Source organism: Myotis daubentonii, chromosome 17, assembly GCF_963259705.1.
Source record: "Myotis daubentonii chromosome 17, mMyoDau2.1, whole genome shotgun sequence".
NCBI classification, from domain to species: Eukaryota; Metazoa; Chordata; class Mammalia; order Chiroptera; family Vespertilionidae; genus Myotis; species Myotis daubentonii.
The window spans coordinates 54,718,128-54,741,368 of NC_081856.1; the positions used below are offsets into that span (position 1 = coordinate 54,718,128).

The following is a 23,241-nucleotide window of genomic DNA, read 5'->3' on the forward strand; positions in this document are numbered from 1 at the left end:
AGAGCAGCCAGGAAAACCACCCTCCGCCAGGAGACAGGGCCAAGCCTGAGACAGCGGGCTCTACCTGTAGTGGAGAAGCTGGCCGTCTGCACTGTAATCCCGGTAAACCTCATAGTCCTTCTCAGGAAACACTCCTGGTGGGGAAGAACTGAAAGGCAGCAAAATGAAACCAAGGCCGTGAGCATGAGAAATGGGCTGCATTTAAAACAGCAGCCTTCCCGCCGAGTGTGTGTCACCCCGTGTTTCTCAGGGGGGACCCCAGTGCCCTGGCTCCTGCCCACATAGCTGTCCCCTTCATCAGAGCAAGTGAGTATTTCTTCCCCCTGACCTGACCCCTGTGCAGCCCGCCTTCCCCCACCACGCAGGAGCACCCGCCAGCTGCAGGTCCCAAACGCACAGAATCTGCCCGTGCCACCGGCCCTTCCCTTCCAGGCATTGCCATCGTCCTCAGAGGAGCAAGACGGACCCCACTGTGCGAGTCAGGTCTCCCGGTTTCCACTGTCCCCGGTGAAACCCAGCCGGCCCCCACCTGCCCCACCTGCCACTTTCCTCCTTTGCCGCCCCAAAGGCCGTCTGCCGGCTTCTCCCCGGCGGCTCCTGTGCCCTCTCCCCAGGGTCAGGCTCGGGGTCCAGGGAGGAGCTGGTGCTGCCATCGCGGCTGAGGCTGCTGCCACGCCCAGGGCTGTTGTCTGCGGAGGCGCGAGGGGACTCCGTGTTCTGCTTCAGCGTCTGCAGCTTGGCCAGGGGGATGATGTCGCAGCCCTGCGGCCGGTGCCACACGGTGCGCTGCGTGGTGGCGCTGTAGTAGTAGAATCGCGACGTGTTGGGGTCGAAGAGCTCCCACCACTGGTTCTCGCTGGTGCGCTTGATGCGGACGCCCGCAGGCGGGTCCCACACGCACTCCCCGGTGACCAGGTTGGCGTACATGCGCTCGCGCGTGCGCGGCTCGATGATCTCCACCCATTCCAACCTGGGAAAGAGCCAGCGTGAGCGCGTGGGCAGGCGGCCCGCCCCAGCCCCATCCCGCCCCCAGCACCACGGAGCACGCACCCACTGGGCGCGCCCGCAGGGGGCACTCCCTCACCACGGAGCTTCAAATGCTAGACAGCCGTCCTTGTACCACAAGCCCTTCCTGAAGCTTACCAGCGTCTCCGCTTCACGTTCAGCGTGGGGGGCACACAACCAGGCCACCACAGAAACAATTTCAGATGATAAAAAGGCTGGAAAGATGGCCTTCCTCCAGCCTCCCCTGTTAGCACCCAAAGCACCGGAGGGTCAAGGTCTGGCAGGACGGCAGGGCCAGTGACGGCAGGGCCACAGCCCAGGGGCCAGGCTCCCGGCTTCACATTGCGGCCCCCTCCAGGCTGGAGTGCGGTGGGAGCTGCTGCCTCTCGCCCTCGCTGGGCCCACTGCCTCAGCACCGTGGACTCTGCCTGCGACACCATCACCAGCTGCTGGCCACTCTCTGTGCCCTGCTCCCCTGCTCCTCTCCCTTCCGTGCGGGAGGCAGGGCTCCGTCCTGGGCGTCTTGTAACAGAGACTGCCATGTGTCAGCCACCTTTCCTTTCCTTTTTTATTTTTTTTTAAATATATTTTTATTGATTTTTTACAGAGAGGAAGGGAGAGAGATAGAGAGTTAGAAACATCAATCAGCTGCCTCCTACACATCTCCCACCGGGGATGTGCCCGCAACCCAGTACATGCCCTTGACCGGAATCGAACCTGGGACCCTTCAGTCCGCAGGCCGACGCTCTATCCACTGAGCCAAACCGGTTTCGGCTTCCTTTCCTTCTTGTTTCTGAGAATTGTCGTCAGTGCATTGGAGCCAAAGTGATGACACATGGGGAGCAAGAGCTCAGATGCTCCCAATACTTTTCTACTTTGCTGTACTCTCCGAGTTTTCTACGATGTTACAGATCGCTTACTTTCGTAATCAAGCCCTGGTTCATAGGTCCGTCCTCAATCCTCAGCAATGCTGGCCGGGCTTAAAAGATTTTTTTAAAAATAAAACTGCTGCTGCCCTGGCTGGTTTGGCTGAATGGATAGAGCATCGGCCTGAGGACTAAAGGGTCCCTGGTTCAATTCCAGTCAAGGGCACAGGCCTGGGTTGCAGGCTCATCCCCACTGGGGGGCGTGCAGGAGGCAGCCCATCAATGATTCTCTCTGATCACTGATGTTTCTCTCCCTCTCTCTTCCTCTCTGAAATCAATAAAACTATATTTTAAAAAAAGCTTGAGGCTTGTCTTTTCACTCTCTTTATAGTACATTGACTTTTGATGAAAGGCTTGTAACATAGTTGAGTTTATAAATCTTTTTCTTCATAATTTCTCCTCTGTCTATTGTGTTTAAGAAATCTTCCCTATTTCTAGGTCAAAAATATTCTAAGTTGACTTGCAAAGTTTTACAGCTTTGCCTTTCATGAATTTCATGAAATTCTTAATCTACCTGACTTTTGTTTACGATGCGAAATGCTGGGAGCCGGTCCATCCTTGCTGTTTCAAGGGACCTGGCATATATGGCATACGGTTCTTAATATGTTTGCTCACCCTCTTGGCGCTGTGTTTTAACCAAAGTCACCTCTCCGAGAAAGGTTGAATCCCCAGGTAGGGATTTTCCCCTGAAGTTAGGGAGGGAATAAAACCCCTCAACTAAGTGCCAGGCGGGTAATTAATCCCTTTAACTATGAACAATCATGCTTAAGCTACATAATCTTTTCTCCCTGGAATGGAGATAAGAAACGCCCTAACCTTTGTAATAGAGATTGATAGGATTGAATCAACTGGTATAAATACAGTTGTAACAAGACAGAAACACTCAGAACTTAGAACAGAATCAAGAAGACAGAACCTACACGGAGCCTAGAGACAGAAGAACTTCGCTGGAGAGAGCATGCCGGAGGATCCTGGAGAGGGACTGGCCTCAGAGCCTAGAGACAGAGCCTAGCGCGAGAACATGGCAAGGGATCCTGGACTGAACCTGACTACAGAGATTGGCAGGAGAACCTGACTGGAACCTGGACACTGAGCCTGGCTGGAAAGCCTGGACCAAACCTGGCTGGAGATCTCAGACAGAACCTGGCTGAAGAACCTAGCGAGGGAACATGGCTACAGAACCTCGCTGGAGATCCGAAGCAGAACCTCTCTGGAGATCCAGACCAGAACTTGGCTGGAGATGTGGGCTAGAGAACCTGGCTAGGCTGCTGATCAACTGAACGCTGTCTCCGTGTCCTTCCTTCTTCGCCGACTCCGTCCACACCTTTGGGGACCCCTGGACCTGCTGGGGTTGGACCCCGGCAGCGAAACCTAATTCTCCCCACATGGACAGCCAGGGGTCCCCATGACGGGTGTGGCAGGGCACCTGTGTCTGAGCTCCTGCTGGCTCACTGGCCCAGCCTCCCCTGACCAGCACCAGTGTCTGAACAGCACTGGCTGTGTACTGGGTGCAGCATTACCCAGACCCCACATCCTGCTTCTTCAGTCACATCCAGGCTGTTCTTGACCCTGTGTTCCCTATGAATTGTGGAATCACCTGTCAACTCTCACACACTCTGTTGGCACCTCCACAGGATCTATTCCAGGGGAAAACAGAAGCCTTTGTGATGACTTAGTCTTACGCCCAACCACGGTGTATCCACTCATTTAGGTCTTCTCTAAAGGGTCAGATTCGCTCATGGTGACACCTCCCTGAGCGATGTGTGCCAACACTGGCCATGACATCTGGGGCCCGCCCTGGACCATGTGTGTCAAGGGTGGAGGGCGGAAGAGGACACAATGGTCACAAAGGGTGAATCTGGTCAGAGGACACATTCCTGTTCTTGCAACTACTCTGTAAGTGTGCCATTATTTCCAGACAAAGTTAAAAATTAGAAAACTAAAAATGAAAGGAAAAAGAAAAATGATGAGCTACAGCTACCTGCCTTGGGGTGGATCGATGCCCAGAGAGGGCACAGGGATTGGGCCCAGCATCAGGGCCTGCAGAGTGCCTGGCCCAGGCAGCCGTGTCCACTTGCGTGAGGAAACCCCCTCCCTCTGTCTTGCATCCAGGGGACAAAGTGGGGGCTATGCCTCGGGCTAGGCTTCCACGGGAAGAGGGCACACTCAGAAGCAAGCGCAGGTCAGCCTCGACGCCCCTCACGGAGCCAGTCCTCTGGTGGCCTAGCCCCGCAGTGGCTCCCCTCACCTGGTGCTCGGCCCCGCGCCCCGAGGCTCTGGCAGGCCAGCATGATGGCTCTCGCAGTCGCAGTCCGGCGCCTGGGACATCGCAGCCTCTCCCCGGGACCCCGCGGACAGTCAGCGGATCATCGGGATGCCCCTTCAGCACCACTGGGGAAGGTGCCACCCTGCAAGAGAGCACTGCCGTCTAAGCACATATAGTCAGAAAACACGTTATTAGTCCTTGGGGTTTTGGAGCCAGTGACAGCCCAGCCAGTCCCTCACAGCCCAGAGCGCTGGTGAGAGTGAGGAACTCCCAGTCCTGAGCCAGTTTCTCAGGTCCCTGGGCCCTGTCCCCGAGCCCCAACCGGGACCCAGACCTTGCCAGTCCATGAGAAGGTACCCAGACCCCCTCATCAGATGTCCCCAGGAAAGCTGCCCACTGCCTCTCAGATGTAGTGCCCTCGGGCGTCAGGCAGGGCACTATGGTGACAACATGGGCGAAGCACATGGCGCAGCCCGACAGGGCAATGCTCCAGAATTTTTGATGCAGCTGATTCATAACAAAGAGTGGACTTCTCAAAAGTGTTGAGTACATACAAACATGGGCGGGGGGGGGGGGGGGGGGGGGCAAATCTTGACCCAAAACTCAATTCCAGATAAACTGTAGATCTAAATGTTAAAAGTAAAACAAAAAGGCCTTTAGGAAAACTGTAGACAATAATCTTTGTGGTCTTACAGTAGGTACAGGTATCTTAATCAGGAAAACCTGCCCGGCCAGTGTGGCTGAGTGGTTGAGTGAGGATTTACGAACCAGGAGGTCACACGCCCAGGTTGCTGGGGCTCGATCCTCAGTAGGGGGTGTGCAGGAGGCAGCCAATCAATGATTCTCTCTCATCAGTGATGTTTCTCTCTCTCCACCTCCCTTCCTCTCTGAAATCAATAAAAAGTATATGTAAAAAATTAAAAATACATATATATTAAGAATTAAATGTTATTGTTTTTTAAAAAGAAATTAAAAAATTAAAACAAAAAAGAAATTTAAAAATCAAACTATAAGACTTTTCATTGCTAATTTTGAGCAATTTGATTATGATGGGCCTTGTGTAATTTAAAAAAAAAAAGTATTTTATTGATTTTTTTACAGAGAGGAAGGGAGAGGGATAGAGAGTTAGAAACATCGATCGGCTGCCTCCTGCACACCTCCTACTGGGGATGTGCCCGCAACCAAGGTACATGCCCTTGACCGGAAGTGAATCTGGGACCCTTCAGTCCACAGGCCGACGCTCTATCCACTGAGCCCAACCGGTTAGGGCGGCCTTGTATAATTTTATTAACATTTCTTGTGCTTAGGATTTGCTGAGGCTTTGATCTAGGTTTCACCAAACAGTTTTTCTGTCCCTCCCTTTTGGGAACTCCAATTGCACAGACGTCAGCCCTCTGCCAGCTGTCCCACATTTCCATCATGTTCTTTCCTGCTCTTGTTTGTTTAAAAGTACTTTTCCTCTCCTTGTTTTAGCGTGGATCAGTCTTACTGTTTTGTTTTCAAGTTCACTCATCTTTGCTTCTGCAGTGCCTATTCTGCTGCTAATCCCATCTAGTGTGCTTGCATTCAGACAGCTTCGTTTAAACTCTAGAAGTCTAACTTGGATTTAATTTTTAGTTAACTGTCTTTACTTCACCTGTCTGCACTTAATGGGTCTAATGTTTCCCTTAGTTTGTGAACTTATGGAATGCAATTATAATTCCTTTAAGGACCTTGTCTACACAGCCTATCATAGAAGTCAGTTTTGCGTCAGTTGTGTTTGACGTTTCACTACATTATGAGTTGTATTTTCCTGTTTCTTTCCATGCCTAGTCATTTTTTATTGGATGCCAGAGACTGCATTTTACCCTGGGAAGCTGTGTGCTTTTGTGGCCCTTCCTCTACCCGCCCTGGTCTTCGCTCTAATCACATTTTTGTCTGTTTTTTTCAATGCAGCATGTTCTTCCGAGCAGCCTGTCCTCTGAGGACCAATTCGTTTTCAGCCACGGCCACCCTGTCACCTGCTGTTGCTAACTGGGCTCTCAAGTTTGGAATGTTTTTGTTTTTTCTTTCTTAGTTTTCTCACATTCTCTCCTTTGATTAATTTTGTCTTTTCTTAGAGCTCTTCTCTCTTTATATGTTTTGAATGTTTTTGGTGCAGAGACAGTTCTATCAAAAATTTCCTTCTGCCTGCCAAATCCGGTTTGGCTCAGTGGATAGAGCGTCGGCCTGCGGACTGAAGGGTCCCAGGTTCGATTCCGGCCAAGGGCATGTACTTGGGTTGCAGGCACATCCCCAGTGGGAGATGTGCAGGAGGCAGCTAATCGATGTTTCTCTCTCATCGATGTTTCTAACTCTCTATCTCTCTCCCTTCCTCTCTGTAAAAACTCAATAAAATATATTTAAAAAAAAAAAATTTCCTTCTGCCCTAACCAGTTTGGCTCAGTGGCTAGAGCGTCAGCCTACGGACTGAAAGGTCCCAGGTTCGATTCCAGTCAAGGGCATGTACCTTGGTTGCAGGCACATCCCCAGTGGGGGGTGTGCAGCAGGCAGCTGATCGATGTTTCTCTCTCATCAATGTTTCTAACTCTCTATCCCTCTCTCTTCCTCTCTGTAAAAAATCAATATAAATATTTTAAAAAAATTTCCTTCCTGGGCTAATCTTCTTCTAAACATCTTCTCGCCAGCCGTTCCATTGCACCCACTGCCTCTTTTCTTCGCTTTCTCTAGTGTCTACCTAAGGGCCCCTTGCTGCCCCTGATCACTGCTCGTCCCTAAGGAGAGAGACAAGAGCCAGACAGGCTGAAATCAGGTGTGTTGTCCCAGAAGGCTCTATTGCCAAGTTTTCTTACCGGCTCTGCTCTGAAAACGAGTTTCTGGTCTATCAGGGCATTTTTTGGTTGCCTCCCCGGGTGAGCCCCCGGGCAGGACTCTCAGGAAGGCCTGCAGCTGCCTCCTCTCTGCCAGGCTGGCTGCCCTGCAGGCCTGCTCTCCGCCGGCCACACAGCAACACCCCATCCCCTCAGGGGCCAGCAAGCGAGGTGCGAGGGTTTCTAACGGGCCATCAGGGCCTCGGTCACGGTGACGGCTGGTGCTGCCAGGTGGGCGGGAGGAGGGCGACTCCCCAGCAACAGCTCCTTCAGAGTGACCTTGGCCCTGCCCACAAACTCCAGCCCGGACCCAACCCTTGCTAGTTGGCGAGTAAGTCCATGTAAGTCCAAGGGAGCCGCGGCCCAGGCCACAGAGACCCTCGTCTCGGCCAACGGTCGGCAGCTCCACAGCAAGTTGGGGTTTCCCATCTTCTCCCCATTTCCCCAGTGGGGTCTTACAGAAATGCAGGCGTAGCACCCGCCTTCCTCTGGCAGCGCACCTCCCCCAGGCACCATGCCCCGTTCTCCACGCCCACCAGGCCACAAGCCCCTTCTGTCAAGTCCACGTTCCGCTGGTTCCCCTAAAAGTCCTCTTTGTTCAGCGCAAAGTCCGTCCCCTCAAGGCTCAGGCCTCACTCCTCCCAGCTGGCTGACATCCTTCTCTGACTTAAATCTTGTTCCCCATTTTTCATTCTTGTTGTTCATTTCGGTGAATAAACAAGTGTTGACTCAGCCATGGCTTCCAGAAGGCCCGAGTGCCTCTCTCACTGCTGTTTTCCCAAGTTTCCCCATGTGAACAATGAGTGCTCTGAGTCCCACGTCTGCAGGCTGGGCTCTGAGCAGCAGGCACAATGCCCCATTCTGCCAGGCAGGGCGGCTGGCATCTCCGGTCCCCTGCTCCACAGGATGACCGCCCTAACCGCTACAGCTGTGGCCCAGCCCGTCAAGTCATGGAATCAGGGCGCAGGTTAACATCAGCTTCCAAACCTTCCCGGGCCACCCCACAGAGGAAGGACGCGTGTGGAACCACACCATGGGGCAGAAAGTGAGTCTGACGGTGATGGTGGCGTTGTCTCTGAAGCACTCGGAAAGCTGCCACCTCAGGGATGGAGCTTGGCTGCTGCCTGGCGCCTAAGGTCACAGGACAGGCCGTCAGGACACCCCCCCCCCCCCCAACCACTGGGCCGTGGCCAAGCCCCCACCGTCCCTGCCTTCCTGAACTTCCCTTGCCAGCTAAACGGCACCAGGGGTCGCGGTGGGACCAAGAACAAAACATGCGAGTTGTCAGAGCGAGAAGCTGGTCACGAGCAGGGACAGCCGCCCCTCCAGCAGCCCGGCGCTGCCCACTGGGCTCGGAGACACGAGAGCGCGGTGGCAGGCTCCATGGCAGAGGGGCAGCACTCTCAGCCTGCAAGGCTGTGCCCACACACACCCGTCACCCCTTCCAGTGCCTTGAGGGTCAGAGGTCTCCATGCTGCTACGCCCACCCCACCTTACGTGGCAAACCGGGGCTTCGGCACTCAGCTCGGTGATTTCAGACCCAGGACAGAGGACCTGGTCCCAGGGGAAGGAGAGCCAGCAGCACCTTGCGACAGAAGATGTTCTTATTACTGAAACCTCACTGTGATGGTTTAACATCTGAAACTAAGGGAATGACTCTGCTTACAACTGCATTCCCAGTGCCTCAACTTTTGCTCAGTGAATCAACAAACACTAAATGAATCACTGGCTGATCTTTTTTTTTTTTTTTTTTTAAATATATATTTTATTGATTTTTTACAGAGAGGAAGGGAGAGGGATAGAGAGTTAGAAACATCGATGAGAGAGAAACATCGATCAGCCGCCTCCTGCACATCTCCTACTGGGGATGTGCCCGCAACCCAGGTACATGCCCTTGACCGGAATCGAACCCGGGACCTTTCAGTCCGCAGGCCAACGCTCCATCCACTGAGACTGGCTGATCTCTTAACAGAAGTCTCCTTTCGAATGAAAAAGGTTAAGAGAGAAGAGGGACACACTCAGGCCACAGGGCACCCAGCAGGTCGGCCCTGCCCCAGGCCACAGCTGCTAAAAGGAGAAAATGGGGGGGGGGGGGCGGTCCAGGACACCTGGCCTCGGGGTCTGAAGTGAGCGGAACCTGTGCTTTGCAACGGGACGGAGCCTCCGCTTGTGCACATTTCTCCCCCTGCTTTCAGCCTGTTTGCTCTCTGTAGTTCTATGCTCTGCTTTTGTCCTCTGCACTTAGTTTTAAAATTGCATTTTCTTTTTTTTTAATATATTTTATTGATTTTTCACAGAGAGGAAGGGAGAGAGACAGAGAGTTAGAAACATCGATGAGAGAGAAACATCGATCAGCTGCCTCCTGCACACCCCCCACTGGGGATGTGCCCGCAACCCAGGTACATGCCCTTGACCGGAATCGAACCCGGGACCCCTCAGTCCACAGGCCGACGCTCTATCCACTGAGCCAAACCGGTTTCGGCTAAAATTGCATTTTCAATAAAAGTTTTTTTTTTAATATTTTTTATTTTATTATTATTTTTTGTTGTTGCTAATCTTTACCCGAGGGTATTTTTCCATTGAATTTTTAGAGAGAGTGGAAGAGAGAGGGACAGACAGAGAGAACCATCAGTGTGAGAGAAACACATTGATTGGTTGCCTCCTGCACGAGCCCTGACCAGGGCACGGCCGGGGAGGAGCCTGAAACCAAGGTACATGCCCTTGACCAGAATTGAACCCGGGACCCTTTGGTCCACAGGCTGACGCTATATCCACTGAGCCACACCAGCTAGGGCAATAAAATAGTTTTTAATTTCTATCAGTGGTCATTACAACTTTTCTCAAAAAGTCCTCAAGCCTACATTTCTCCAGTTCTCAGCTGTTTCCAGGTCACTTCTCACCTGTCTGCAGGTGGGGGGCAGCCCGCCAGGCTCTTGGGGGTCCCATTGGGGAGACAACGCCTGCTCCTTCCCTCCCCTCTCCTTGCTCAGTATCTTGTATGAGTCTTTAAAACAGAACTCACATCACAGCCTCCTGGGGTGGGTTTGCTGCCTATTTCCTGGGAAAGGAAGCTGAGGGCCCTGCACTCTGTCCTGGGCAACGCCCCCAAATGCTCCGTGCAGACGACCCCTCACTTGAAGGAGGCTTGTCACCTTGAAAGTCACCCCAGCCCAGGCCTCTCGGATGGACAACACAGCGGAGCAGCCCTGAGGGCTCAGCCCCCAGCACTCAGCACTCAGCCTTCCCCACCACCCCACAGCCAAGGCTGCCCCGGGGGGACCCGGGCCTTGGGTGACATGCCCCACAAGGGGAGGTGGCCAGCCCCAGAACCAGGTACCAGTGTGAAGAAACGGGGCCCGGCGCCCACTGAGGACCTCGCAGCCCCAACAGTCACTCGGCACCACGGGCAGTGAATACGTGGGAAATTCACTCGGCGTGACAACACCTGCCCTGCTCCCAGGAGGGGCAGGCACAGCACCTCTGTGGACTCTTCCCACCCGGGGCTCCCGGGGCCCAGCCTCAGTGCTCGTCCCACACGTGAGCCGGGAGCGGTGCAGGGCCACGGCCTGGCCACACCAGCCTGTGCCAACACCGAGCTTCAGTGGGACAGCAGGACGGCCAGCAGGTGACGAACACACCCAGAGCAGGGCAAGATGCCGGCACCTACGCACCATGTCTGAGGGACCCCTAGTCACCATCGGGACTCTCGCCATCCCCCCATCCCCATGGTGGGAAAGTTCCACTCGTGAGTGGGTGAGAAGAGCCTTGATGCCAACTTCCCACGCGGGCGCCGGAACAGAAGATGCTCTGTGCTGCTCGCGGGCCCGTGTGGAGGGGGCCCGGGCCCAGGAAGCAGCAATCTGCTCCTGGAACAGGGTGGTGCCCCTCCCGCAGTCGGGGCCACTGTGCCCACTCCTCAGTCCCGAGTGTGAGCACCCACCCCAGCCCTGTCCTGTCCCCAGGGCAGCCCCATACCCTCCTACCCACAGGCTGGCAGGTCCGCCTGCAGACACTGGGTGGTGCTGACCGTGTGTGTGGACACGTGTGTATATATGAGCACATGAGCATGGTGCCACCCTGTGTGGGCATATGTGTAGGCCTGACAGAGTCCGGAGCGGCCCTCCTCCCTGCTGCTCCTTACTCCCTCGGGCACATGCCCCACCACGTGGCCACCCTGCACCTGGCCCGGCCTCTGACCTCTCCGTGAGCTCCTTCCACACCCATGACCTGGAGGAGAGAGTGACTGGAGGGAAGGGGCCAACGCATGACAGGGTCTCCTGAGACTCCCTGCCTCAGCCACAGAGCCCTTGGGTGGGGGTGAGCAACTGGAACAGTGAACAGCACCTGTCAGAGGCAGGGGCCACCTCCAGGAGGCTGGGCCCTCGCATCCTGTGGGAGGTCTGGCACTCGGGAAGGCGGGGCTCCAGAACACAGCCCAGGGCCCCAGGAGGTCCCGTCCCCCAGGTGAAAGGCCAGCAGACATTTTTCAAGCGCAGTTTGATGATTTCCATGAACATATACACCCACGCAGCCGAGCAGAGCCCACGGAAGAGGCAACTCATTGCTCGCTGGGGAGTGGGGCTTGGGTGGGAGTGGTGTGAGAAGCCACGGAAGGTCTGGGCCAGGGGTCCTCAAACTTTTTAAACAGGGGGCCAGTTCACTGTCCCTCAGACCGTTGGAGGGCCGGACTATAAAAAGACTATGAACAAACTCCTATGCACACGGCACATATCTTATTTGGAAGTAAAAAAACAAAACGGGAACAAATACAATATTTGTATTTGCATGTGGCCCGCGGGCCGTAGTTTGAAGACCCCTGGTCTGGTCTGAACTGAGCCCAGGGAGGCTCCCTTTCAGGAAGAGGAGTGAAATGAAGTCGTTTTCAGATGCAGACTCAAGAGCAGACCCTGAGAGCACGAAGGGCGGAGGGCCGGAGCCGGAGGACTGAAGCATGCTCAGTGTTTCACAGGCAGAGAAGGCCATTTTTGAGTGAAAACCACACATTTTAGGTCAATTTGATGGGCAGTTACAGAGCTGTTCTCACCTGAAAGGTTCATCTACACCAGAAGAAAGTGAAACAAAGCAAACTTTTAATACAATAAAAGCAGGGCATAAAACATCAGGAAACACAGTCCCAGGTGGGGAGGCTGGGTCTGCACAGGGCCCCGGGCACAGCAGGGCCTCGGGGGTTGGGGGGCTGCACCCTGTGTCTGCAGTGGGTCTGAGGGGAGCCACTGCTGCCTTGGGGGGGAGTGGGGAGGAGGGCTCCTGGTTACTTGCTGGAGTTTCCAGAAAACTGTTGATGAATCTGAGAAACATTTTACCGGAAGGGCCGAGCGTGGCCAGACAATGGGAGGACCAGAGCAGCAGTGGGAGCCCTCAGCACCTACTGGCGATAAATACCTGGGAGCAAACGTGCCCATTTCTGTCACAATAATGATGAGAAAGCTTTGACCAGCCTCTAAGAAAGAACAAACAAACAATATGAGAGTTTAAACTATTTTTAAAAAATGTTAAATCTGTCGATGAGTTGGGAGGATAGTTCAGAACCTCAGAGGGCAAACATGAAGGGAAACCTGGAGTCGGCACGAGGCCTGGCCAGCAGCAGCCTTGGAGGGTCCATGCAGCCTGAACGCAGTAGCGAGGACAGAGCCTGGGAAGGCCAGAGTCAAGCTGCAGGCACCAGGGAGAGCCAGGCAGGAGTGGCACACAGGGGTCAGGCCTGGGGCAGGACGGAGGTCACCACAATCAGCATCCTAAGGTCTCTGAATTGTTTTGAGAAAAGTAAAAATAACAGTTGAGTTTAGATTCTGATACATGAATTCTGCGTGTGAAAACATCTGGGGTGGCGGCCCCTACGGAAGCCGAGGAATGAATGCCAATCTAGCAGAGGAGAAAAAAGAGAGGAGAAAAGAGAAACAATTAAAAACAAGTTAAGAAAGGAGGAAAAAAGCACCCTGTCCCAAATGACAGGACACGCAGAATACAGAGATGGCAGAAATAGACTCAGAGAGAACCTTACAAAACAAGGAGACAAACACTGTCAGACCAGATGTTTAAAGCCCCGACACGCGCTTTATACCCAGCGCACTGAAAACGTAAGGATGTGGGGTTCTGAACGACAGGAAGGCACAAGCTACCCCGACGACAAAGCCCCCGACGACAAAGCTGGTGCAGCTCCAGGAATGCGGCTGCTCCAACAGGCCACCCAGCCGAGGAGGCGAGCGCGGGCAGAACCTCTAGGGCAGGAGAGGGGCTCGGCTCGCCAGGCTTCCTCTTGGGGGCACGCAGGGCTCAGATCCTTGCGCACCATCCACGGAACATTCCTGAAAACTGACCACATACCAGGGCCTAACGTGGGTTCTTAACAAAAGCCCAAGGATGGGCTGCCCAGCCACAGTCCTCGTCCATGCGCACACGCACGCGCGCACGCCGGCAGACGAGCCACACACAGAGCCCACGCGAGGCAGGCCCGCTGGTCAGCTGCCGGCAATACTCCCGCCTGCTGAGGGGAAAGGGAGGGGTGTGGGTGCCGGCTCCGGAAAGAAGCAGCAGCCGCCCCGGGGACCAGACGGCTGACAGACAACCACGCGTCACGAGCACGCGAGGCTGCAGCTGCCATCCCGGGGAGCCCAGGCCCCGCCGCGCACGCAGAGCTCCCCGCAGTCTCCCCGCACGGACCCGGTCTGCTGACCACAACACTCACTACCCGGTGAACAGCGGGTCAGCCACGCGCATGTCAGGGTGGTGTCTGCACTGGTGTGCAGGGCATGACGACCTGTCGGGGGCTGGAGAATAAGCCACAAGAGACAGCCTTCTGTGTGGGTAACAGCATCACCCCACAAGTCACCACGCAGAGTGGAGGGGCAGCTTCTGGCTTGAACTGGAGCACGACCCCTTACCCTTCAAAGTACCCACAAAGACTCGCGTCTAACACCTACTGCACACAGTGTAATGCACGGCAAGAGCCGTACAAACACCTACTGTGTGCAGTGTAACCCCCAGCAAGAACCACCTCTAACACCTACTGTGTGCAGTGTAACGCGCGGTAAGAACCACCTCTGACACCTACTGTGTGCAGTGTAACGCGCAGCAAGAACCACCTCTAACACCTACTGTGTGCAGTGTAACGCCTGGCAAGAATCACCTCTAACACCTACTGTGTGCAGTGTAACGCACGGTAAGAACCACCTCTGACACCTACTGTATGCAGTGTAACACGTGGCAAGAATCACCTCTAACACCTACTGTGTGCAGTGTAACGCGCAGCAAGAACCACCTCTAACACCTACTGTGTGCAGTGTAACGCGCAGCAAGAACCACCTCTAACACCTACTGTGTGCAGTGTAACGCGCAGCAAGAGCCACCTCTAACAACTACAGTATGCAGTGTAACGCCTGGCAAGAATCACCTCTAACACCTACTGTGTGCAGTGTAACGCGTGGTAAGAACCACCTCTAACACCTACTGTGTGCAGTGTAATGCGCGGTAAGAACCACCTCTGACACCTACTGTGTGCAGTGTAATGCGCGGTAAGAACCACCTCTGACACCTACTGTGTGCCTGCCTCAGAGCCTGCGTGTCACCTGCTGCATGGGGGCAGCATCCTCTGTCCACGTGGTGGCCCTCTCACTGCACCCCATGCGCAGCCCCCAGCAGGTGAGTCCTGCAGGCACACAGGTGACCACCCAGTGACAGGCATGAGGAGGACTGGAGGACAGAGCACAGGGCAGTCCAAGGGCGGGCCAGGCAGGGCTGTAGGGCCCTGGGGAGGGGAGGCTGCCACAGGCGCGCCTCTGCAGGCCCAGCAGCAAGTCGCCTTGGTGGCTCAGGAAGAGGTCCGAGCTTTGGATACAAGTTTAGAAGAAATCAGCATAGAAGGGAAACTCCACTGTCCCTAATCCGTGTGTTTACAGGCAGAAGAGGGGAGCCAGGCTGAGATGAACTAGCAGAGGTGACTGAGGGGAGGAGAGGGCACGGGTGGCCTGGAGACGGGAGTGGGGGATGGGCTGAGCAGGTGGGAGGCAGGTACAGGACGGGGTGGTGGCCTGGGGACATGCCCGGAGCCGCTGCTCCGAAACGTGCAGCAGGTGTACACGTGCCAGAACTGGTTCAGGGAGACACCACCACACGGGTCATGGGCAGGGGCACTGTGGTGGGCACGGGGCCTGATTTTAGCTGAAAACTCCACAACGCTTTAAACAGAGGCGTGAGCTGCAGCTGACAGACCACAGCCTGCTGGTGATGACAGTCAAGCCCCCCTCCCTGCCATGGACACGGCCAAACTCTCACCACGCTTCCCGGTAAAGCCTCTTCCCACCAAGACTCTGGAAACCCCATTTGTGCGCCCGTCTATGTCGAATGCACCTAGAAAACCACTGGGCTAAACCATGATTGTCTTCCTACGCCCACAGACGAGCCCAGATGGCCATACTCATGGGCCTGGGCACTGAGGTAGCGGCCAGCACACAGGGAGTGAGCGGGTTGGGCTGGAATGGACAGCAGGTTGCTGTGGGGCTGGACAAGGTGGTGGTGGTTCACAGGCAGCCATGGTAGGGGAGACCAAAAGCAGACAGAGGTGCCTGGTGCTGACTTCTGCACGTGGGGGTGCCACCTCCCCTTCTGCAACAGCCTTTTCCCGGCCCCCATTTCTTCTTTTACCCATTCAGTGTGCAATTTTAATCTATTTAGCACATGCACGGACGCCTGGTGGCTGTGCAGGGACCACGGCCCGGCTCAGATGCCCTGGGAGGCAGGAGAACTTCTGGGCTGAGGGAGGGACCAGGAAGGGCTCCTGTTGGGACAAGCCCCAGGAGGGTCAGAGGAGCTGAAGGGGCCCCTGAGCTTTGCTTTTCTGGGGTGAGGAAGGAACAGGAGCGGGGCGTGGCTTGGTGCCCTCGGCTGGAGAGCAGAGCACGGGAGCCAGGAAGGAGGGGTGCGGTCTCCAGGACGGGCTCGGGACCCGCTCCTGGGCCAGCTCACAGGCCACGGGCCTCTGTGCACCAGGCTGCTGAGCAGCACCTGGCCTCATGCAGCTGATGTCAGGGGCACCTCTCCCAGTCGGGACAATGACAGATGTCTCAGACAAACCACCCCTGAGTGAGGACCACAACTCTGCGTGCGCGCGCGTGTGCGCGCACACACACACACACACACACACACACACACACCCCGCGCAGCGCTGTGGAAGACAGAGGGCAGGGAGCCCACCCGGGAGGTGTGGCCATCGTGCAGACGGGACCTGGTGCAGCACCTGCTTGGCAGTGGCCCTGGTGACAGGGGAATGATAGGTTGGTAACTACTTGGGAGGTACAAAGAGCAACCCCCAGAGCAATGGGCCGTGGCCGTCAGGGGAAAGCCCAGATGCCAAGCTTTCAGGTAGCCACCAAGCAGATGCCAGTCCCCAAAGTCCCCAAGCACCAGACGCCAGAAGTGGAGAATGCAGGGTCTGAGGAGCCTGAAGGAGGCTGGCTCCAGTGCCCCAGGCTGAGCAGGGAGGGCTGGCTGGCACCTCCTCTCCCCCCAGTCCCCTGAGATGGCTCAGAGCATGGAACAGGCTTGTTTTCTCCGGGTGCGGTGGGAGGAAGGGGTCCACAGTATTGTCGCCAACTATTTGCTCAGCCGTTCCCCACAGGAGGGTGCACATCCTCCGCAGTGCCAGGGGGGCGTCTGCCTATTTACGGGAGAGGGAAAGAGCGTCCGTCCCCTCCCCTGGTGGGCTGGGGCAGGTGACCGGCTTTGGCCCATGGAACCTGAGCTGTCAGCTGAAGCTTGAAGAGACACCGTTTCTGCCACTCTGCCATAAGAATGCCATGATCCAAACAAGGGCTGGCCCCGGACCCATGAATGGGCTCTCAGAGAAAAGCCACAAGCAAATGAAACGTGAGCAAGACGTAAACCTGCTGTTGTGAGCCAGTGAAATGTTGGGTAATTTGTCACCTCGGCCTCCTGCTGAGAAAGCTGTCCAATTAACTCCCTGAACCAAATCTCTCCCTTCTCCAACCCGTCCTGCTCACTCCTGTCAGGTCGATGTTCCTAATCCATGTGTTCAGGACTTGCCCTGCCCCCATTAGCTAGACGGCTGCAATCTAAAGTCTTTCCCCTGAATTCAGACTCACATAATAATCCTTATTTCCTCCTACTCCTTACACAACCTTCTAACCCCACAAACCACTCAGAACCCAACTTCTTATTTTTTTATTTTTATTTATTTATTTCTTTAAAATATATATATTTTATTGATTTTTTACAGAGAGGAAGGGAGAGAGAGAGAGTTAGAAACATTGATGGGAGAGAAACATCGATCAGCTGCCTCCTGCACACCCCCTACTGGGGATGTGCCCGCAACCCAGGTACATGCCCTTGACCGGAATCGAACCTGGGACCTTTCAGTCCGCAGGCCGACGCTCTATCCACTGAGCCAAACCGGTTTCGGCCCAACTTCTTATTTTTGTTCTGACACCAGTTTCTGTTTCAACTAGTCAGTTCTGCCAAAGCACCCACAGACAATAAAAGCGAAGGCTTCAACAAAACTGTATTTATAAAGACAGGCAGGGGAACTAACACCTACTGCATGCAGTGTAACACGTGGCAAGAGCCACCTCTCACACCTACTGCACGCAGTGTAACACAGACCTGGTCTGGAGAACTGTGTAAAGGGCTCATAGATGTCATAGGGTTTGCCCTTTTCTAACTTCTTCAAAGAACAGTGTGCCACAGTATACACACAACTAACTGAGCACAGATTAGATGTTCAGTTACAAAGTTCTGAATTAGCCCTAGCCCGTTTGGCTCAATGGATAGAGCGTCAGCCTGTGAACTGAAAGGTTCCAAGTTCGATTCTGGTCAAGGGCACATGCCCAGGTTATGGGCTCGATCCCCAGTGGGGGATGTGCAGGAGGCTGCTGATCCATGATTCTCTCTCATCGTGGATGTTTCTATCTCTCTCCCCCTCTTCCTTCCTCTCTGAAATCAATAAAATATTTTTTATTATTTTTTTAAAAAGCCCTAACTGGTTTGGCTCAGTAGATGATAGAGCGTCGGCCTGCGGACTGAAAGGTCCCAGGTTCGATTCCGGTCAAGGGCATGTACCTGGGTTGCAGGCACATCCCCAGTAGGAGGTTTGCAGGAGGCAGCTGACTGATGTTTCTCTCTCATCGATGTTTCTAACTCTCTACCCCTCTCCCTGCCTCTCTCTAAAAAATTAATAAAATATATTTTAACAACAAAAAAGAAAGTACTGAATTAATGATACTTAGGAAACATTATAGAATATTGAAAAACATTCCTAATACTCAATAGTACAGTTTTCCCAGAGACTTCAAAAAAAGTAGGAAAAATCCACACCAAATGTTCAGCCAAGAAAAATTCCACCTGGTGAAGTGTAATAATGACCAATAAGCTCTTTTCACAATACACAAACTGTGTCAACGACCAGTATAAGTTTCTGAGTTTAGTGGGGAAGCAACTCCTACTATCAGAACTCTCAGACGTATGAGGATAAACTCCATTTATGTCACCACCACATTCTGGGGAACAAGATGGCAGGCACTGCTGAGAAACTCCAGTTCCAGGGAAATACAAAACCCTGCAAATGCCGGTCCCAGGAAGCCCAAGACGGGAGCTGGCAGAGTGGGAGTGAGCCAGGCAATAGGCCCGATGAGGAGGTCCATCCCAGCAGATGGAACAGTGTGGCCAGAGGATGGGGGTCAGGGTCAGACAGGATCTCCGGAAGTAGGCCAGAGCTGCCAGGTAGCGCCAGGGACGAGTCCCCTAGGCTGACGGAAGCCACAGAAAGCAGGTCCTGGAGGCAGCAGAGAGGGTGTGGATCGACCTCGGGGAACAAGGAAGGTAAGAGAAGAAGGGACCTGGAAGCAGGCAGACACCCCAGCTCGGTTTTGCCGGAGGCGTCTCCCAGACCCAGCGAGCACAGGGCTGTGCTGGCATCCACATGCACCGAGCTAACTTGGGGAGGGAACGTGTTAAGACTCACAACCAATGACCAAATGACAACGGGTCGGTGGAAAGGCTCAGCAAAGGGGTCTTGTGAGCAAGCTGGATGCCTCCCTATCAGCACAGATTGCACAGACATTTTTCAAGAGCACCAAGAACCTGAAAGAAGCCTAACCAGACACTGAGTCACTGTTATTAAAGTGTTCAAGGGCAGTCCCCGCCAGCACGCACGCAAGAGAGAAGGTTGGGATGGATATTTTATTTTATTTATTTACTTTAAAAAATATATTTTATTGATTTTTCACAGAGAGGGATAGAGTGTTAGAAACATCGACGAGAGAGAAACATCCATCAGCTGCCTCCTGCACACCCCCTACCGGGGATGTGCCCGCAACCAAGGCACATGCCCTTGACTGGAATCGAACCCGGGACCTTTCAGTCCGCAGGCCGACGCTCTATCCACTGAGCCAAACCGGTTAGGGCGGGATGGACATTTTAAAATCTATCTTGAGATATTTTCAAATTTGCTCACAAAAGCTGTTGTGTTACCATTTGTTCTGAACATTAAATGTTCTCGTTATAAATCCCACAAATGCCAAAAGGCTACCTATAGGGGAAGGGCTTGCCCCTAGTCTCAGCATCACACCGATAAAGACGGCAGATGGTGTGTCTAGGGTAAGTCTGAGGTACTTTCCCTCGATCTGAGAAAGGGAATCATCTCCTTAGGAAATTTTCCACTTTGTTCTGAAGCAAGTTAAGTCTAATTTCTTCCAACAGTTTAGCAACATAGGATGTTACAGCACTGGTATATCCAAGTTCTCACTGTCTATTGCTATGTCCTTACTGTTACTCGAAGTTTGTTAGAAAGTTATCTTTTCTATTTCAAGGATAACACTGTAAAGTATAACAACTATGGCTTGGGTAGCATAATTAAAACAGAAAATTACCCAAGTACTCTAAATCTAAATCTTATTTCTGTCGACAACAATCCTACCAAACCCCAAGGGCAGTAAGAACTGGAGTATTTAGGTGGCTCATCGGAAGCTTTCTTTTTTCTAAAAATATTATATTTTTTTAAAAATATATTTTATTGATTTTTTACAGAGAGGAAGGGAGAGGGATAGAGTTAGAAACATCGATGCGGGAGAAACATCGATCAGCTGCCTCCTGCACACTCCCCACTGGGGATGTGCCCGCAACCCAGGTACATGCCCTTGACCGGAATCGAACCCGGGACCCTTCAGTCCGCAGGCCGACGCTCCATCCACTGAGCCAAACCGGTTTCGGCTCTAAAAATATTTTAAAAGCAGTTCTATATAAGTTATCTAAGTACAGGAGACTTGTTCCTTGTGTATCGTCATAAATAAAGACTTGTTTCTTGCCAGGCGTGGCTCAGTGGTTGAGCATCCACCTATGAACCAGGAGGTCATGGTTTGATTCCCAGTCGGGGCACATGCCTGGGTTGCAGGCTTGATCCGCAGTGTGGGGCGTGCAGGAGGCAGCTGGTCAAAGATTCTTTCTCATCATTGGTGTTTCTCTCTCTCCCTCCCTCGCCTTTCCTCTCTGAAATCAATAAAAATATATTAAGGAAAAAAAACACACTTGTTTCTCCACATATGGCCCGATCTTGCCTTTGTAAGAAAAGGGAGCCATTGACTTGATGTTAACATAAAGGGAGGAGGGTGAGGCTCCGAGACCACAGCAAATGCACCTGGCACCACATCTCGGCAGTGATGACACCCTAACTTTTGCGAACACTTACAAGGTAACCAGCACCAAGCGTTTTACAGTTTCTGATTCGATGGGTCCTCATCACCACCCATGAGGCCACTCTGATCGGCGCTCCCATTTTACAGATGAGGGACCAAAGGCGCCGAGTACAAAGGCAGGCGTCTGACTCCAGCACCCGCCCTCTTTCCCAGCCTCTTGGCCAGAGAGCTGACGAGACAGAGTACGGGCAGGAAGGCCCCGGTTCCTGCAGAGCCGGCGTCTGTGGCTCACCTGGTCGCCGGGACGCTTTATGGGGTGAGTCGTCTGGCTTTACAGCCGCACCTCCTATCAGATCTCTGTCCCCTGCCCCCGCGAGGAGACGCACACCTCGCTCCTTGTGAAGGGAGAGCCCCGGATCGGGAACCACCTGCTGTTTGCAGAGGCACCCGGGACGCACAGGGTTCAATTCCCCGCACTGGCTTCAAAGACAAATCCCCTATTGTCTGCGCCTGGGGAGGAACACGAGCCCTGCAACGGCAGGTTTCTGCAGAGGTCACGGGAGGTTTGGTGAAACCACTCGGCGCGGAGGGATGGCGGGGGGAGGGGAAGGGGCGCCGCATTTTTGCTGGTGAAGGCAGCGCAGCGCCCACAGCAGCTGCTGGTGGGAGCAGCAGGCCACACGCCCACAGCTGCCGTGGCCTCGCACCGGCTGCGCGCTGCAGATAAAAGACGTCCTGACCCAAGTCCACGGCCTGCCCCGCCGCGGCCACGGCACAAAACGCCCCACCTCCGCCCACTCCGCTCCCACAACCGAGGGGCGGCAAGGGGATCCCACTCCGGGGGTCGCCTGGGGGGGGGGGGCGAGGCGAAGCGCCCAGCCCGCCCCGCTGCAGAGGCCGCGTCCGTGGGGCTCGGCGGCCCCGCACCCGCTCCCGCTCCCGCACGCGCCGACCCGGACAAATCCGGCGGCCCCCACCCGCCGACGGCGCCCCGGAGGCCGCGCCGACGCCCGAACTCGGGCCGCAGCGCCCTCACGCCCACCCGGGCCGGGCGCTCACGCCCACTCACGCCCTCTCACACCCCGTCCAGCGCGGCCGGGGCCCTCGCCTCCCGCGCAGCCCGCCCCTGCCGCGCCCGGCGGCGGCCCCGTCCGTCCCCATCGGTGGCCGCGGTCCCGGATCCTCGCGCGGCCCCGCGGGGGCCGCTGCGCCGGCCTCTCCGCCATTTTCCCGGCCGCGCCGCCCACCGCCCGCGCTCTCACCTGCCGGCTGCGCGCGGGCCGCGCCGACACAGCCCCTCATCCCTGCCCGCGCGCCGCGCGTGAGATGCCTGCGGCTTCCCCGCCGCCGCCGCCACCGCCGCCCGGTCCGCGTCCTCCGCCGCCCCGCCGCCGCCTCCACCGGCCCAGTGCGCCTCGGCCGCGCGTCCTCCCGTCACCAGCGCAACCCCCCGCCTCCTGCCCCGCCCCCGCGCCGCCCGCGCCTGCCGCCAGGGGGCGCGGCCGCCGGTCTCCTGCGCGTGCGCGAGCGCCGGCGCGCGGAGTGCCGGGAGCCGGGAGCGCCGGAGGCCGGCTCCTCCCACGAGGCCGGCGCGGGGGCGGGTCCCGAGCCGCGGTCGGCCAGCCGGGCTCAGCCTCTTCGTCGGTGCGTCCGAGCTGCCCTACGGGAAATCCCAGCCGCCGGAGCCGACGGGCAGGAGCGGGGTGAGCGTCCAGGGCTGTTCCCGCGGTTGTCTGGAGAGAGCAGCCCGGCGCCCTCGGACCTGTGCTTCCGTCACACGTGAACTTTCCGGACCTGGCCCCACCCTCCCCGAGCCAAGCCTCCTCCCTCAGGGCCGGCGCCTCCCGAACCAGCGGTCCTCCCCTCCCCACCCCCACCCCAGGCAGATTCTCTCCAAAGGACGCAGCTCTGTTCCCACCTCCTCGGTGAGCCTGTCAACTCCTGGACAGAGAGCCGGGTCTCACCTGCAGGTCTTCTCCACCTGCCGCTGCTGGGTGTGTGTGTGTGTGTGTTGTGTTTAGACTGCCAACCCAGGACCGTTCTCCTTTTTCTTGCTAGAAATGGCTCAATAGACTCTTTTAAAAGGCTTTCAGCCCTCGGAGTTAAAAATTTTATTGTACACCTGTAACTTTTAAATCAGGACAGTCTACGTCCTCCATGTCTATCGTTTTGTCTTCTTGCTGTCATCTTAACTCTTGGTAATTGCTCACCTTCATCTTTACTGGTACGCTCTTCAGCGCTTTCTAATCAGCATTCAGCCTGAAGTGGAAGATGAGCAGCCTGAAACTCTCGCACAACAGGACACCAAAGCCCACACCACTCAAACCGCGGCCACACCCTGGATCCTGTCATCACAAGAAACTGTACAGGGCTGAAAGCTCAATTTCAAACCCTGGGTTGAGTTCCGTGTCCTGTCCTGCAGTTCCTCCCTTCCCTGCGACCCAGCCTCTGACTTCTCCCATACACGTGGTCAGGTGGTCTCTGCTCTCCTTTCCAGCTGCCTCTCCATCGTACCCACCAGAGAAACCCCGACT

The 23,241-nt window shown here is 55.1% G+C and overlaps 1 protein-coding gene across 5 annotated transcripts in view; it reads right to left on the minus strand.

Annotated features, from left to right (window-relative positions):
• The window catches only part of ARHGAP39 (Rho GTPase activating protein 39), a 42,124-nt gene extending 19,969 nt beyond the window's left edge, over window positions 1–22,155 (minus strand). For 2 of the 5 annotated variants that reach the window (XM_059672600.1, XM_059672597.1), the window contains exons 1-5: window positions 21,970–22,155; window positions 4,180–4,339; window positions 1,144–1,249; window positions 539–970; window positions 65–148 (exon numbers count right to left, since the gene is read on the minus strand). In XM_059672600.1, the coding sequence (XP_059528583.1) occupies window positions 65–148; window positions 539–970; window positions 1,144–1,249; window positions 4,180–4,222 (665 nt within the window). In that variant the 5' untranslated portion in view covers window positions 4,223–4,339; window positions 21,970–22,155. Of the gene's footprint in view, window positions 1–64; window positions 149–538; window positions 971–1,143; window positions 1,250–3,528; window positions 3,871–4,179; window positions 4,340–21,969 lie in introns of those variants that run through there. The other 3 variants (XM_059672602.1, XM_059672599.1, XM_059672598.1) reach the window with 2 other exon arrangements.
• Between the last annotated feature and the right edge of the window lie 1,086 nt (window positions 22,156–23,241).